An 18,156-nucleotide genomic window follows, 5' to 3' on the forward strand; every position below is an offset into this window, starting at 1 on the left:
CAATTGCTGTGCAGTGTTCATTAGAGTGGAAATGATATGTGCAAACAAAGAAAAGGCTCCCAAGCAGCACACACTGCTGCGTCTTTTCATCTCAGAATTGCAAATGAATGCAGCCTCCTCACCTGGTCCCTGCAGGCAGCGTCCCAGTGCCTCCAATCAGTGTTTCATTGACAGTAGGCATCCAGCAGAAAACTTGGAGCGCTAATAGTTGAGGATGATGTCTGATAAACATGTTCTCCCCTCTAACTTCTCCCCCACATATTATACTGCCTGGCAGGGTGGCGTCCAACCAACCAAGGTCAAAATGTGAGGATCCTTGGCACATGGAGCTGCTTTGCAAAAGCTGGCACATAGTTTGACTGAAGAGACAATTCTGACTGAGTTTGGCTGTTCTCCATCTGCTTTGTAATTTTAAAAGGTGCATCTTTAACCACACTGGCGCAGATACAAGTATGAATATATCAAAAAGAAGTGCACAATCTCAGGCAAATTCAAGATGAAATGTTTTGAGGATATAAGCAAACAGCACGTCTCTTGATTAGTAAGCAAATGACGCGTACAGTAACGTTAAGACTGTGTTATCGTACAGGGCAGCCCTGGTGGCACAGCATTAGACTTCCAGTGCAGCAAAAGTCTGTGTCCAAACCATTCTGTCTAAATAACAGGGAGGGTGGCACCGTAAACACAGCCTTGCTTGGCTTTGTCGAGCTAATGACTTCCTGCTCCACTGGCTTGTGAAACAGCGTTAGAGCCAAAATAAGTAAAATCGGGAGCAGAATTTAATCTGTCACTCAATGGAAAGCCTTTAAGCAGAAACATGCAGCCACCCGGAGGGTGCACGCAAGTGAAGTGAAATTACAGCAAAAGCTCCCGGGCACCGACTGAAGCACCAGAACACGTTGTGTATAGGAATGAGGATTACAGATTGGTTGGATAAATAGGGGGATTCGTTAAAGCTAAACACGCAGAGCATGAATGTCAACCAAGGCGGTAATCTAAAACCATCAATCCCTTCGAATCTAGGTAAGCTTCACCTACGCAGAATAGAGATTGATGCGAGGAGGAAAGACGACTGCGCTTGCTCTCGGTTTTTGATCTTTCTGAATTTGCCCCGAGCTTTGTTTTTTTTGTTTTTTTACCTGTTTTTTTAATCTGTGCAGCTGTCATATTAACAGCTGAAGATTGGCAACGTTCAGTCTCAGAACAGCTCAGAATTAATCATTTCAATTAATTGTTTGTTTCCTCTTGTAGCCTTCCGGGAAAAGTGGATGGGTTATTGGTATGATGAGAAGATACTCTGAGGTAGATGTGCTAAAATTAATCAAACACACCTCAGTGACTTGTTTTGCTAAAATTGTCTACTTTCTTACCCCCTTTTTCCTCCAACTGTTTTGCGACAGTGGTGGCAAAGGTGAAACAAAATTGCATCCAAATTATACCCAGCAAGCCCGGCATTGATTCTGTAAACAAACAGCTGAATTTATTTACTAAAAAACTTCCAAAATCACTCATTACAAATGGTGATCTGTTCCATAATGAAAATAGACAAGCCTTTTCGAAAGATATGAGGTGTACAGACTTTTGAAACATTATTTGTAATGTCAGCAACTCAGATGCAGTGAAACTTAGATATTTTTTTAAATTTAACAAGTCTATTCCTGATCACTGACATCAAAATTTCCTGTGTTTCATATTAATATTCATGTGTTAAGAAAAAAGAAAAAAACCCTCAGAAAATAAGACATGAAATGCAGATCAGCCTCCTGTGAGGAGATATGCAAATAGTAAGCTAGACACTTGAAGCTTTTCCTTGCACATGAGCAGACACACCACATATGCACATATACTGCGTATGCTTCTGTAATTCAAATCTAAATACATGTCATTTAAATAGAGATTAAATTCACAAAAGGTCACAATCAGCTAAGAATATCTTTATAATTACGTAAGGCCCAAATATAGAAATAAGCAGCGAGTTTTAAATGTGTCTGGACAGCAACAAATCACATAAAGGTATTTATTTATAAGAGCAGACTGGCTTTAATTATTTTTTAAGTATTTTTGGCAGGTTTCTATCAGGTGATGCAAGTGGCTACAAATAAACGAGTTTGACATTAAATAACCCTTCCGAAAACTTCACAGTCAACACTGAAATCCTTTTAGATATGTATGTATATGGCGTCTTTGGCACCTTAAACTTGAAGGACCACGTTGTACTGATGTGATTATTTTTACTGCTTAAACCAATACGGCCAAAAAAACCCTCATTCCTAGACAATCTGCAAAATGCACCTGTAACAAGTAACAGAATATTTCAAATGAAAGTTATTACGCCGGAAAATTAACATTAGGATTTAACATTAAACCGAGCTTTAAAGAAATTCAGTGTTTGTCAATCTTAAAAAAACAACAACAAAAAAACACCATCCGTCACCGCATCTGCAAGGTCTCATAAGTGCTACATGAGATCCTTCTGTAACAGCAAAAAACAACAACAACATTCCCTTCGAACTTCAAGAAACATAACACAAGTGGACAAAAGCATAACTGAGCCTCAGAGGCATGCGCTCCACTGAAAGATAAGAAGAAATCAGGAATATGACATAAATCTTATCCTAATAAAATACTCCTCTCACTAGCTTAACTTCATTTGAATATCACGTTCATGTAAAGGCTTTGATTCCACATTATATTATATCTGTAAACTATATTTACACTTTTAGATACTTTGCTTTAAATCCATTTCTCAACACTTCAGACATATCTACCACTTCTAACAGCTTGGTTTAAATTGGAAAAAAATGATTTTACTTTGATGTCAGCAATCATGACCTAGCATCGCTTTGTTCAAATGATGGATATCTCAACTTGGGACAAGAGCCACATGTAAACTTACAGTAAGATAATTAATTGAAAACGGGTTAATTCCTCCCACTGCGCTAGTCCACATTAATGGAAAAGAGATAAGAACAGTCTTAATAGTTGGTCAGACCTTCTTGGAGAAGTGAAGCCAGAGCGGGCTTATCTAAATCCTCTTGGCAGAGCTATCTGAACAGTGAGAGGAGAGTGCAGAGGAGTGCTTAAATTTGCCTGAAAAGCGGCTCTTATAAATAAAGTATCGGCAGGAAGTTCTTCTGATAGCGCTCAGCTTCAATGTTCTGTATTGACTACCTTATTCGATATGTTGCATTAAATTAAAAACAGCATATTAATCATGGAAGCAACATCAAGTTAAATATGATAAAAAGCCCTGTCTAAAATATCTAAATAGTGTTCTTTGTGTGCCTCTCCTCCGTCCTTGCCTCTGGAAGCATCCGGCCTTTCTCTGCTGGCTGAGAAGTGGTGGTATAGTTGTGGGAAAAGAAGTGTCCCTCCTGTGTGTTTGATGTCACTGAAAGCACGAGGTGACCTGAGTTTGGGTTACGATGTGCTCTCTGCCAATGTTCCTTCGCCATCGCTCTGCCTCAGCGACTGCCCGCTGGAGTCTCTGTCCACCTCATCCTCTTCATCAGATCTGCCAAGACCCAGGTGTCTAGGGCACACGGGAGGGCTATAAGGGTCAACACACATACAGACACATTATGTCATTACTTGTCTACTTACAGTGGAAACAAAACTGAAAGGCACGGAGAAGAAAAAATAAAAAATATAAAAAATATGGCATGGGAAATTGAGAGCAATTTAGACTGCAGGATTACACTCCTCCCCAGGCGGTAAACAATGCATCCCCTGAGGTGTGCATAGCATATGTGCACATTGCTATCATGTTTGCTTTCGCATTTTTCACTTTTAATTAGAATATATGAAAAAATGCATCACAAATACTCTCGTTAGCAGGCTTAACACTCAAAAATAAAAAACTCTTGTCTCTTAACAACATAAAAACCTTACAGGAAAGTCACAAGCATCAAGACATGTTTCATGCATGGGCATTGTGTCTGTGGCACAACGTATTAGTAAATAGTATGTGCTGTTAGGAAGGTAAATGTCAAGGGTCAGACCGTGGGACTGATTGATTCAGTGCTGATGAACACAATAACTCATAGCTCTGCTGAGAAAAATCCAGCGTTCCAGCTCACTTCTACCAACCACGACACCCATTAAAAGGTAATTTCAGGGCTATGCATCCTTAGATTATGTTGTCATGACAACACACGGCATGACAATCACTCAATGCATTACTTGAATAACAACTTAATTCACTGAATAGATGTCATACACCCAGAGTGCCTTTAGAACTGCTTTTTAATACTCACCCTGAGAACACAATGCCACCCACATATAGCAACCAGACCTGCCTTTGTCCCATTCACAATTATCCACAAGCTGATACCTAAGTGTTTTGAAGTATTATGTATTTGAAAAAATATTTGAATAGTCTGTGTTGGAGCCTTGTCATACAAACTGCTGCGTGTCATCCTTTTTGGAAAGCCATGATAGTGCCCATTTGGTGTCGCAAGATGTCTAAGTTAGTCAAGACAGGAGGGGACTTACTAATGTTGACACTTGGTGTGAGCTGAAAATCCAAATTTATCACATGCACATACAAAAAGTTAATTACTGTATTAGGGTACTCTCAAAACCCTGGTTCGCTGAGTAGCTGCTGATGTATCCCATAGTGAGGCATCAAAACAAGTGCTGAGAATGACAACTAAAAATTGTCTTCATATTGGCTCAAGAGCCAGTGTTCATCTGGAGAGGCAAACATGCTCAAGGACAAATGAACATAGAAAAAAAACGAAACAAAAGAACAAAACCTCAAGCCTGCTGTCTTGCTTTGTTTTTAATCACACGGTAGGCAGAGATGTCAAACTGTCCATAAAATTCCTCTTGAAATAGACGAAGAAGAATAGGAAGCCGAGAGCTAATCTTGTTGTTTTAATTATGATGGAAAGTATTCACATCAAGTAGTATCAGCACTTATGTGACTCCTCTTTAAACTCCACTCTGCTTACATGTTCAAGCTAAAATTTGGTTTTCACCTAATTGCCAACATCTGTTTGTGCTTAAAGAACAGCCACATCCAGGCACCCTTCTCTCAGCTCTATGTACATCAAACAACAACATTAGGAGAAACACTCACATTTGCAGATGGGTAATCCATCTTTGCAAAATGATGGAACAAATAGAACTTAATTCAACAAACCGAAAAGTAATCTCGAAATGTATTGATGGATTACAGCGTCATTCTCAATAAAATGTATCCGTGCCATTTAGACATAAATCAGAGGCGACTGGAATGTGTCAGTAATGCAAACTAGAGGTGTATCTTCGACATACTGCAGTAAATTGGTGATCTTCAAATGAAGACAGGCAAGAGCAAAAGAAAAAAAAAAACGTGCGGCATGCACTAATCGCATGCCTAGCTAGGGTTTATCCAGTACAAGTCAACATTAGTGGCTCACAAGGATTATTCGCAGAATCAGAATGGATTCAAAAACATTCACATACAGGAAACTCAGTTAGTACTTTAAGTAAAAGATCCGTCAATCTCAATCTCACACCAAGCATCACCTTCCACTGTTGGTATCAGTCACTGTCAGGCCTGTAGAGGTACTTCATCACCAAGTTATCCACCTTCTTTAGCTTCTTCTTGGTTTCTTTCTTGCCAGATTGCCCACGACCTGCAGGTTCATGATCATCATCATCATCAGATGGTTTTTTCGGGGCCCGTTTGACACTGCTAGAGCTGCGGTAGGAGATGGTTGAGCCCGAGGAAGAGGAGTCGGATGACTCAGACGAGGAAGAAGAATCCTCTGACTCACTTGGTTTCTTCTTAGATCGCTTCTTGGACTTCTTGCCCTTCTTGCCCCTTGAGCTCTTTCTGCTGTGACGATCATCTGAGGAAGAGTCGTCTGACAGAGAGACTTTACTTTTTTTGTCTTTACGACTGCGGAAGCTGCTGGTACTCAGGGTGCTGGATGGACGATTGCCATAGTCCAGAGCAGAGCCTGATGCAGATCGAAGAAGGGTAGATGAGCTAGAACCAAGCCCCTCGTCGTCTCCCTTCTTCCTGCTGTCCTCGCTTCCTGGACCCTTCTTCTCATCTTCTTCCTCATCACTAGATTCATCAAGTTTGCTGCGCTTGAACTTGATGGGTTTGAAGCTCAGCACCTCATTGATTGCAGCTTCCAAGTCAGGGTCCAAGTAATTGCGGTGGGAGACTGTCTTCATGTCAGATGGTTCTGGTATATTGCTGTCTGAGGTTCGTGGTTGGGCCGGTGTAGATACACTACGACTTAGGGAGCGGGGACTGTAAGCTGAAATTCCTCCTTCGCTAAAGGCCACACTCTTACCATCATCATCATCATCATCATCATCACCTACATGCAGGCCAAATTCACTGAGGCCACAGCTACGAGCAAGGGACAGGCGTGAGCTACTGCGTCTGTCGTCTTTCCAAGAGGTGCTGCGATGCAACGATCGGGGGCTGGTGCGGCTCACGCTGCTGATAGTCGACTTATTGTCGTCATCCATGTCCACCATGCCACGCCTGGTGGACATCCTGCTGGGGGCTATAGAGGATACTGTGGAGTCCTTATCAAATTCAGGACTGCTGCGGGAAGTCCAGCGGGACTCCAAACCCTTCTTAGCTCTGCTAGTGGCTTCAGAATAGGCCAGGGAGATGACGGAGCCTTTGTCATCCAAGTCTTCCTGTGCCTGGCTCTTCTTCCAATCCTCCTGGAGGTCTCCAGACTTAGACTTGGCTTTGCGGATGGAGGCATGGTCTGGTGTGTCAGGCTGTTCTTTGAGAGTGCTAAACAAGGAATCCTCGTCGCCCCTTCCCCCTATGGAGTCTTTTAGGTTGGAACGCTTCCTGTAGCTTAGGGAGCTCATGACAGACACTGATCTGTTCTGCTCAACCTCTTTCCCGTCTTTACTTCCGTCATTCATCTTCTCCTTACCTTCTTTCACCTCTTTGACATCCGCATTTGCTGCATATCTAGAAGGTTATGTAATGAAATCAACACCAGAGACAACAAATAAAAATCAGAAACTCTGTAAACTTAAAGGAGTACATCAGAGGAGCATTGTGTAAGATTGTGCAGTCTTGTAGTACTCAAGAACGGTATCTATTTCAAGAACTGCAGGAATATCACTTAATGGCCTGTGCATTGTTTGGTATATGTATATTTTACTATGGTTGGATGTAAAAGTTCGTGCTTCAAATGCAACTAATAACTTGACTAATTTCTAACTTCAAATTTTGGTTACTGTTTACAGGTATCATCCTCCCGTTTTTACATGCACTCCAAGAAAGTGACAGCAGGAGAACTAGCAGAAGCTGTGGCTGTCTGGGAAGAGATGACAGCCAGATCTTCTGTAATAAAATGTGGCTCCCTAAACCACAAAGTGTTCATCTGCAAAAGAGAGTCCAAAAGAAAACACTCAGTGTGTAATTTATGCAATCCAGCACTTACTGAGACAGCCTTGATAAATATTAGCTACCTATGTAGACTACATACTGTCTGGTCTTGGTCTTAACCCCTCAAAGTCTTGGTCTTGATACACTCTGGTCTTGGTTGAAGTACTCTTGATAAAAACACTGGATGGATATTAAAACAATGAAGTAACATTATGTACAGAATGTTAGAAGGCCATGACGTTACGTCAATGACGTCCCGTACTTTCTTGTAAAAACACTTGTGCCTTGTGAGTCACTGTAGCGTTCAGTCTGCCCAACATGAGGACAAAGACGTGGCCCAGGGGAGCTGTTTAGGAACTGAAGCTCAGAACTGCTCATATTTTATTTTTTAAGAGACCAGACCAAAAAAAAGAGATTGTGTGGAGAAAATAGGCTAAATCTTGAACATCATTGTATCATCGTATCGAAGGTGATAGGTGGTTTTTCGGCGCATGTGGCCAGGAATTATACATTGCTCCTTTAAATCTCACCTGATGTGGAATGAAGCTTTAGATTTTGGTACCTTGACTCTTATGTCTGATGTCAAACTGTTACACAATATATGTGTCATTTTCTCGGAACCAGTCAACAGTCAGGGGACATATACAATACCTCTGGCGACCGCTGTTATGTACAGTATACACTAAAGAAAGTGAGGCAATCAACCAGTGAGAAGATCTATCTAACTGTGGCAGAGGCGTCATTTAGCAGGCGTGCCAACTGGCCATGGGCCACTTCAATAAATTTGACAGCAGCCGCTTCCCCGTTCCGCCTGCTGTCATTAGACAGATTACTCGGAGAGAGAGTTGACACCTAATCACATGAAATACTCATCCTTCTGTTACAATCTGCCCCAGGTAATCCTGGGCCTTTTCAAGGCTGGGAATGTGGATAGGTTTATCACTACTTTACCACAGGGATGTACATGGTTATCTGTCATGATGCAAAAGGATGTGAACACTAACCTGGTGCTCTTCAGGCTTCCCTCTTCTGACAGTGTCTTTGTGGAGCCTTTGTTCTTCGAGAGCCAAGACTTAACTCCATCCACACGGTCCTCTACCTCTGAATCTGTTTCTGTCTCATCCCCACTGTGAAGAAACACAATTATCTAGAGTTTGTGAGGAGCACCCAAGACTCCAATAAAACAGAGCAAAAAATATTCATCTTAACAGGTCATTTTTACATCTACAAGTGCAAAAATGTATATATTTTCAATCAAATTAGATCATTTGTGGGTTTTTTTTATACAAATCAACATCTTTCAATAAATCCTCACTCAGCTTTTTGATATTTCTCTTCATAATCAATTCAGACAGAGATGTTCAGGCAAGAAATTTGATTAAATGACTTGTTATGTGAATATTTTATGCAGTGTAATATCACAGGCACAATAATGGTTAGTGTCAGCAGATTTTGTTAGTAATTTCACAGTTGCCTTCATTCTCTTCTAATAATTGAGTGCAGTATGATGCAAGGCAGTCCAGACAGGCTCCAGGTAAGCATGTGTGAATCAATAATATCAACATAGTCAAGATGTTTCTTGACAGAATATTCAGCAGACATGGATGAATGAAGCAAATGCATTATCTAGACAGAATGTAGATGAAGCTTTCGGAGGCATAATTAACATGTTTGGCTGGTTCCGGGCTGCAAGCATCTGTGTGGCATGTCACCTGCTCCTGGTGATTGTTATTGGAGTGGAGCCACGAGACAGACCCGTGGCACTATGCTTGACATAACAATCAATACACAGAGACCTGTGGATCTCGATGAAAAAGCCCAGTAGATTCCACCTGGATAAGGTCAATCCTCATTTATTTCAAATCCATGGTGAATTTTTCGAAATTATGCATCCAATTGTCCAGTCAAGGTTAATGTGACGTTAATGGAAATGTTGAAGGACAGGAAAGAAGAGAGTGGCATAGCCTATAAGTCAATACGGCCATCATGGTTGAAATGTGTTTAGGAAATGCATTACATGAGAAATTTGAGTCCAACCTCAGGCTTCCTTTTCAGGATGCCAGACGCAAGTTTGAAGGTCTAAACTACATTTGACTTGTGTTGGTAAGGCCTTAACATTTTCTTTTTCCATTATATAGTTATTGGTTTCACAGCAGGATGACATACTGCAAATTAAACACATTGTAGCAGTGGATATGATGACAAGGTTGTTTTACAGAACCTGCAATTTTCAATTCCTCTTGATTTATTATCTTAACTGTTATTTATAACCTTACCTTCCCATCAATCTTGAATATTTGCTTCCTTGTTTATCACTGAGGTGCGGATATATTTCATCCAGCGTCTACAGACAGCTGACTATCATAACAAATGAGAAACAGCGATCGTGGACAAGCTTATTTATCCGGGCCTTGGAATATGTTGCAAGGAAATATGCTTATAAGGAGCATATGCAATATTCAAAGAGGTGTGAGATGACAGACGACTGCTGAGCTCTGTCGTTTGTCCACATAACACATATCCATCTATGTAGGTGTCCCAGTGAACAGCATACCATTTCCTTTGTCATCAAGCTTTGTGTCACACATTCACTCATATTTCCTCAGTGAACAAAAGTGTCCTCTCTCTTCCCTTCTTGTTTTTTTTTTTTTTTTGGTGGTCTGCCTAAAAGACTTTTTTTTTCTCACACAAGAAAAAGGTGGTGCTGGTGGTGTTGTGAGGATTGAGAGGGAGTGAGCAAGTGTGATGAAGTCTTGGACTAAAAAGATATTCAGGCTTTCAAGCTTTCTAAGAGTATTACCATATTTAACTTTCTCATCATCAACCTTACAGCAAGGCTTCGAGGCTAAATGGCCTGATTATATTATTTTCCACAGGAAAACCTGTTAAAATCAGACTTTGAGAGGTGTTTCATGAGGCAGCAATCGGAAATTGTGAATCCAAGCTCGGGCCATTATATGTCATCGCTTAATTTCCCACTCTTTCTCTTCTCTACTGCATGCTAAAAACCCAAACATAAAAAGACCAACAACAACAAAAAAAAAGATAATAGGCTCATTATTGCTAGAAATTTGATCACGCCCGCTGCCCATTTGTTATCTCTGTGATACTTTGACTCCCTAACATGATACATCACACAACAAAATGCTGAAACCAGCCCGCAGCAAAACCATCTCCTCTCTCTAACACACACACACATACCCACACGTGAAATGGAAGGTGGCTTGCAATTGCGTTCTGTGCAAATGGTGTCACAAACGATTTGTCCTTGGCCGCACACTCCTGGCTAACCAATCCTGAGGCTCGTAGATACCAACAAGCCCTAAGAATTTAGCAGTGAACATTAATAGCTTGTGACAATTGGCCTAGACCGGTTGTAAATCTATGTCACAAATACTTACGCTCAGCATCAAATCTCGTATGGCTCGGTTCTATCAGTTTAACACTTGTGGTAGCAACACCATATTTTTTATGGTCTGCTCATTTTTTTATTTTAAAAAAAAAAAGTGTACATTACACACTAATGTAATTCATACTATACTTCACTTGCACCTTGTAATAGAGGTGAAAAAAATGACCATAGACTTTTACCGTTCCAGTTAATCCATAATAATTGTAGATTTTACATAACTTTCCGTGCTACACAGCCTTATATTATATCTAACCCCTATACTTAAATATAGCCTGCTGTATAGACTGTAGGAAAGCCCAGTTTGAAAAACAGTAATCGAATCTATGTCATATCCCTCTATAATTATAATAAGCAAGCTATTGTAATGTCGTTTTTTAAGCACTGAGTACAAAATATTGAATAGTATTGTAAATCATCTGGAAAATCCACTTCATAATTGGAGGAAAAGTCACCATCTTCTATTATTGTTCATCAGCGCTGCTAATGTAATCATGTCGAAGGAGGGAAAATTAAGTAAACACGGAAAAATCATTGCTCTTTTTCTGGAGTTGCACGAAGTGATACACACGAGCGGTCTGCTGAAAAAGGGATAACAAAAAGCAGAGTGATAAAGAGTGCGATGCCGTGTCTAACCCTGAAGAAGCAGAGGTTAAAATTATGGACGGGTGTATCCGTGTATCCACTCTGACGAAGGTTTAAATGATGAATGAATGAATGAATGTCAGTCCAGAGAAAATAATAAACATTCGTTTTAAAAGTCGAGACGAGGTGAATTTAAAGGTAATGAGATTGGGTTAGTGGCGTATTTGCATGCATGAAAATCAACAACTGAGTAACAATCAGTAGTTCACTGTGTCATCACTGTCCACCAGCTGTGGACGTAAAGTCACAACGTGTGTCTGATCATTTCACAGTCACGAGCGTACATCACACAGCTGTGCTCAAGGTCTTCCAGAGCACATGTAAGTGTCTTCGATCATGCTAAGTTTGTATAAGGGAGAACAATACAGATCATCTCTTAATGCCAGACTTGTAAAGTCCTGAAAGAGTGCAGAACAATAGATTTACTGAATACTGAACTATTAATTGTAAACACTACCATCTGTTTTTATCGTATTTCACTTGGCACTAGAATGTAGTTTTTACTTTGTATTCAGGTTGTACTGCATTAATTTCAACTTTGGGAGTAAGTCGCAGATAAATCTCCCTAAGTCCCTATTTTTTTTTTAATTCTTATTATCTGTAAACCAACGGTGGAACAAAAAGTACTGCAATATGAAGGTAATGCAAAGACGAAAAGCTGAAAACAATCATTAAATGAAATCTTCTTCCAAACTACTGATTTGCATACTTATTATATTTTTGCTTTTGCGTGGACGTAACATGAACTGAAAATAATAATTTGCAGTGTGCTCCCCCCGCGTACAAACTCAGCGAGACACAGACTTGTTACATGTGCTTTGGAAAAGCCACAGAGGAACAGAAGACATGCATGATGAAGGTGTTTGATGATGCTGCAAATTTAGAAACGTATGGCGTCTGATACAAAAATACTCATGGAGACAATGATGCAGTATTACCGCAGGTCTGTAACACTTTGCTGTTTTTCATTTGGGTCATATTTTCCAAGGCAGTGAGACTGGCTTAAAAAGGAGAATGCCGCTGTCATTTTAAGGTTGTAGCCTATTTACTACTGTAGTTTACATTTTCTGTATTATTCTGCAGAGCATCCTGTCTGTGCCATCAGATATTACAAATAACTTGCAATGAAAGTGGAAAAACAAAGCTAGAAATCTACAATGAGGCAGACTGTGTACATTTGACAGTTGACACAGTATAAAATGAAACTAAATGAAAAGACCAGGGCCTTCCTTTAAGCATAGCTTTTATCAGGGATGTATACCACTGACACAGCTTTCCATTCTATTTAATATTACTTCTCCTCACAGCGTGACACGACACAAACTGAAAGAAATACTGCATGATTCTCTCTTGTGGTTGGAAATTGGTGTGAAAAAAAAACACAAATGTGAAACAAGCGTAATGGCGGAAACAAAGGATGCATTTTCCATTCTCACGTTTTGTTCTTTCTTTTCTGATATTTTGTCACCATGTCTTGCAAACTGCCAGAAGTGTGGGATACACCAAAAGGGGGGGAGAAAAAGAGAGAAACAGAGAAGGTGAGATACACAAACAACAGTGCGCAAAGAAGACAAAATGAGATAACAGCATATAAATTGTTTTACACTTACACACACATAAAACAACTATCCACTGTAAAGTAAATCAACCCATGCTGGCTTTCTCAAACAGAGCCTGTGTGTGTAATGTCTTCCCTTTTAGAGGTCTGTATTATTGCAGTCTGTGTTTACCTCAATGGGCTCAGAGCTAGCATAACCCTCAACCTCTCTGTAAAGAGGGAAGGAGTAACCAAACAGGGCAATCCAGCGCGGAGACAAAAGATCAGAGGCAGCGAGCTGAATTAAACCAAGGGAGCGGTATTTGGAGAACAAAGAGTAGTATGATTCGCAGAGTACAAAAGATGTACTCTGGAGAAGGATGTGGGTAGTGACTGACAGGCTTCTAAAAAAAAAAACAGCAGTCCTCATTTGGTTTCTTTCAGCTTACAGAGATACCTTGCACTGGGCTCTGGCTACAGCATCATCTGATGTGAAAGCAGACATTACAGTGAAGTAAAGGCAATTGCATCTTCGCCTGAACAAGGTTAAAACTGCACTGTACCTGTTGATTAAGTCATCATTATCATCACTCTCCATCTCGTCCTCTATGGCAGCTTGCAGGTCACCTATCCTCTTGAAGGCCAGCTTGAGGTCCACTTGTAAGCTCTGATTTGCCGCCTCTAAGCTCTCGATGTCCATTTCCTGGTGAATGGATCACAGCGCAGAAGAAGCACGATTACCTCCTCCTGCGTGAACTCCAGCGAATCGTATCAAGTCTCCCAGCACCCGAAGACTTACCAATTCGTGCTTCTTGCGGCTCGCCTCGGCCTCCTTCTTGGACAGCTCTCCCATTTCTTCTTTTATGTCCCTTATCTGCCTCTGCATTCGCTTATTCTGGTCCTTCTCCCTGTTTTCTGCAGCAATGCGTTGGTTTCTCTCCTCTGTCATCTTTTCGAGGTTCTCCTTCAAACGACCCACCAGGCTCTGGGGAGGTTTCCAGGTGAAATGAGTAAACTCGTCCATGCAAAGGTCACATTAAGATAAAATGATCTCATTTGTTGTGTCTTTACGCTTAAATGTGTGTCCCTCACCCAGCCATGGTTGTTCTCTGCTTGCTTTTTAACATTGACTGCAATAGCATTAAAATCTGAACACTAAATTCTCCATGTATTGTTGATTTGTATTTATTTATTTCTAAGTTGATTATGGGCAAAGTGTTCTGGCGATACACTGTAACTCCAACACGTAAAAATATTAAAGACTTTGTCTGATATCTTCATTCATTCTCCGAATGTTTCATTCAGCAAACTCTCTTACCTGGACAAACTCATTTGTCTCAGCTCAATGAGTGCCATCTGTTCACGAGTTGGTGACTTGGTGTACGTTCGTGAGAATTCATCATTAGCATAATCAACCATTAGAGCAGGTGATGTTACATTGTCTGTGCAACGGAGGATGATAGTACGACATACGAGACCTGCATAAAAGACCCCGAGGCGGCTGAGCCAGAGAACTTTCCAATTGAACTGTTTAAGTTGCTTTGCCAAAATACACCAATAAAAATCCTAAAATCTAAAAAAAAAAAAAGAATCTCTAAGTAAATTGGAAAGCCAAGATGAGGATGATTATAGTTATGCATTCCAGATTATATTTTTTTCTGAATTCATTCAGATTAAGGTGTTTCCAGGTCGATTTAGTGTTTTTTTTTTCAACCCCTGAGTGATCTGTATAGTACAAGACTTGTACGAGAGGAGAAAATTGTGAGATATTATAGGAGTATGAAAAAACTGGTGATTTCCAAAAATTATTTTAAATCACACGTGCCACTTAAGGAAGGAATATGTTCGTACAAGTGGTTCTTGCATGAGAATCATCAACTTTCATTGAAGTAATAATGTTCAGCCGGACCTGAATCAACCTGCTATAAATTCAGGATATAGTCACCGACAGTTGAATTCTTGGACTTTCAATTTGTAGTTCTTTTTTTAAGCAGCATCGACATCGTCATTACTTCCTGTGGTCAAAAATGACTCACTGGACCATTCGAAGCTCACTAAGGTTTTTAAAATGGTTCTTTCTCTAAGTATTACTTAAAATATATTTATTCCCTGATGGATGCTTTCCTCGATGAGCCCCTCAAAGTTATGGAGCTACGCAAGGGACACCATAACCTCGCTTTCAATCACTTCTACCTCCTGACAAATTAAAAATGAAATGTTAAATTTGCAGGTACTTTTACATTTAGGGCACACGGAGGATTATCTCACCTCCAAGCGTTTGATCTGTGTCCTCTCATACTCCAGTTTGGTCTCCAGCTCACGGATCTTGGCCTCTTGACGGCACACAAGAGACTTTTCCACCATTGACTGTTCTTGGAACTCTAGCTGGCTCTGCAGCGAATGGAGCTGTAGGAGGAACGCACACATACATAAACATAAACACACACAATCACTCCCCGAGGAGCAGTACACCTCTTTTTTGACCTCTGCTTTTCCACCTCGTCTTACATGAGGACTACGGAACCTGCCGATGTCACATGCGTGAATTAGAAATAAATTAATGTTCACTTTTTCACCCTTTGTGTGTGGATTTAATCCATCTGCAGTACATGTAAATATTGTGCATCCAGTCTGAATAATAAGCCCCCTATCTACCATAAACGGTCAAAAGACGAGCTTGTGGTTCAGGCTGTGTAACACAGCCCCAGTCATTTCACAGGCTTTGGGAAAAGCTTCATGCAAAGCACGTTTGTTCCATCAGAATCGTTTTCTCATGACTGATAAAAGGAAGAAAGATATGCCACAACAAAACCGGCCCAAAGGGCAGCATGGCACCTAATGAGGGACTTTGCATCTGAGACAAGGAGGATTTGGAGTTCTCCTTTGATATTACTAAAGAAGCCAGACTTCCCTCCTACTGGGGATGAGATAACCACTTCAAGGTCAGATGCTTTTGATGGCTATCACTGCGCTCTCTGACAGGTTTTAACAATGCCTCACAGCCTGCTGTGTGTCTCAAGTGCAGCCAGAGATATCCTGGGCCTTACATATACCGAGAGGAACAAAGATTTGGCACTAAATACCTTAATGTAATAAGAAACAGAGTCTGTTAGTGTCCACAGCTCAGATCTGCGCTTTAGAGGAATTGTATTTGAATCACATTCTGTTCAAGGTTTTATTTGTTTAGACTGCTGCATATGAACACATAACAGGAGGGCACCCACTGAAAGTCTAGAGCTTCAACAACCCAGACAAATGCGTCAACACATTAAATTGGCTTGCATTACTGTACTACATAACAAGCATGACATGTTAGAGGATGGTGTTCCGGTGGCAGAAAAACACAATTATTATGAAAGCAGTATTACCAACAAAGGTCTAAATTAGGTGCATTAACCTTTTTTTACCACATTTATGGCGAACCTCAATCATTTCGCTCACAACTCAAACACAATATGCAGCAACTAAACTAGTCGCCCAGATAAATCAGACGAGGATAATAGCTCATTCAAACACAAAGCTGTCAGTGAACTTAAGAGCACTGTGCTCATGTCAACATACTAACATGCTCACAATGTTAATGAGTCGATGTTTCGCGGGTCTGCTGTTTCCCAAAGTGAACTATTTTAATCATTAAGAATGCTAAACGTTTGCCGTTTGCAGATGGAGTCTCCTGTTGCAGTTCATTCATGAGGGTAACATGAACGTGCATGTCATGGCAACCCAACCAATATTTGTTGGGAGACATTTCACTATGAACCATAAATGTCAACCTCATGGCGAGGCTAGGGGAAATGTCAGGCGATCACCAAAGTCAAGAACCTATAACTATAGGGGTAGACTTCAGAACAGCACTTCACATTCACATAACGTGGACCTTTTGGAGTGGAGCTGGGAAATAAAGAAATTTCAAATCTGACTTTTCTTGATTACAATTACCAATCTTGGTTTTTAATAATCTAGCCAGTTGTGCAGTTTGGGTTGGGAGGCCTGCAAAAGATGCCCCACCTGCTATTATCAGTTCTTTGTACTCTTTGCCTTGTTTCTGACTGTTAATACATAAAAAATCACAGCTACTCTCATGGTTTTAGGTGTCCTGTTTAATGTTTCTTATTTTATTTTGTAATCCCCCCCTCTGTGTCTTGTGGTTCTTTACTCCCTGTATTTGTGTTTCACAGCATTTGTTCCTCTCTGATTACCATACTTCTCTTGTATACTTAGACCATGTGTTCCTTGGTTCCCTTCCCAGGTCATACTGTGTATGTTACACCAGTCCTGTATTCTGTCCCTAGTCTGTTCCTCAGTTCTGTGTTTGGTTTCCCTAGTCCTGCATGGTTTTCAGTCTTTGTGCTTCTCCCCATGTTCCTGTTCCTTTATTGTGTTTGTTTGGATTCCTGTATAAAAGTAACATTTTAAATAAGACTCCACTGTGAGCATGTTATGAGAAGCTGTTTCATGTTTGAGAGTAAAACCTTTATGATGTTTCACTTGATTCGAATAATCATGTGAATGAATTAACGAAATAGCCCGTTATCACATTTTATCATATCAATAGTCAAATCATCTGACGCTGTTTCACTGTTTCCAATTTTTATTTCCCTGCAAATTTTCTTAGATTTTAAAATAAAATGAGCTTTTGGAATTGGAACGACAACAACAAAAATCACAATTGAAATAAATGGCTGAGAGAGAAGCTCCTGCATTAAGCTGAGAGAGTCATTAAAAGGACCAAAATGAAAAGAATTGATCTAACTGGTTAAACCACAGAAACAAGCTGCTGACTTTATGTACATGACCCTTCCTTTAAATCATGTGCTGAGAGGCGAAAGAACAATTTCACCCCCTGACTCTAAATCTTCACTGATTCCTACTATTTAAATGCAAATTGCATCACAATTTTTGAGACGAAAGACGCCACAATTTTCTTTTTTCTTTTTTTGGGTCGCAATAATCAGAGAAAGCCTGTGAAAAGCAGTGGTCTAATCAGAGAGAAGTGTAGACACGGCAGGCAGGTTCCAAGCAGGCAGCTGTAGTGCTTTTCAATGCTTCCTTGTACCTTTTCTTGGATCTCCTGCTTCTCCTTCGTGGCCTCTTCCAGCTGGGCTTGCAGGTCACTGATCTGGCTCGAGTCTCTGGCAGACTGAAGACACACACACACACACACACACACACACACACACACACACAGAAACACAAAGT

At 40.5% G+C, this 18,156-nt stretch overlaps 1 protein-coding gene across 7 annotated transcripts in view; it reads right to left on the reverse strand.

Annotated features, from left to right (window-relative positions):
• Positions 1-1,442: 1,442 nt before the first annotated feature.
• Positions 1,443-18,156, reverse strand: part of LOC104934693 (unconventional myosin-XVIIIa) — a 61,511-nt gene continuing 44,797 nt past the window's right edge. For 5 of the 7 annotated variants that reach the window (XM_027273620.1, XM_027273617.1, XM_027273621.1 and 2 more), the window contains 8 exons: positions 18,014-18,097; positions 15,226-15,363; positions 13,757-13,942; positions 13,521-13,660; positions 12,857-12,901; positions 8,371-8,493; positions 5,515-6,943; positions 3,464-3,550 (listed from right to left, as the gene is read on the reverse strand). In XM_027273620.1, the coding sequence (XP_027129421.1) occupies positions 5,530-6,943; positions 8,371-8,493; positions 12,857-12,901; positions 13,521-13,660; positions 13,757-13,942; positions 15,226-15,363; positions 18,014-18,097 (2,130 nt within the window). In that variant the 3' untranslated portion in view covers positions 3,464-3,550; positions 5,515-5,529. Of the gene's footprint in view, positions 3,551-5,514; positions 6,944-8,370; positions 8,494-12,856; positions 12,902-13,520; positions 13,661-13,756; positions 13,943-15,225; positions 15,364-18,013; positions 18,098-18,156 lie in introns of all 7 variants that reach the window. The other 2 variants (XM_027273622.1, XM_027273623.1) reach the window with 2 other exon arrangements.

Source organism: Larimichthys crocea, chromosome XXII (assembly GCF_000972845.2).
Source record: "Larimichthys crocea isolate SSNF chromosome XXII, L_crocea_2.0, whole genome shotgun sequence".
NCBI classification, from domain to species: domain Eukaryota; kingdom Metazoa; phylum Chordata; class Actinopteri; family Sciaenidae; genus Larimichthys; species Larimichthys crocea.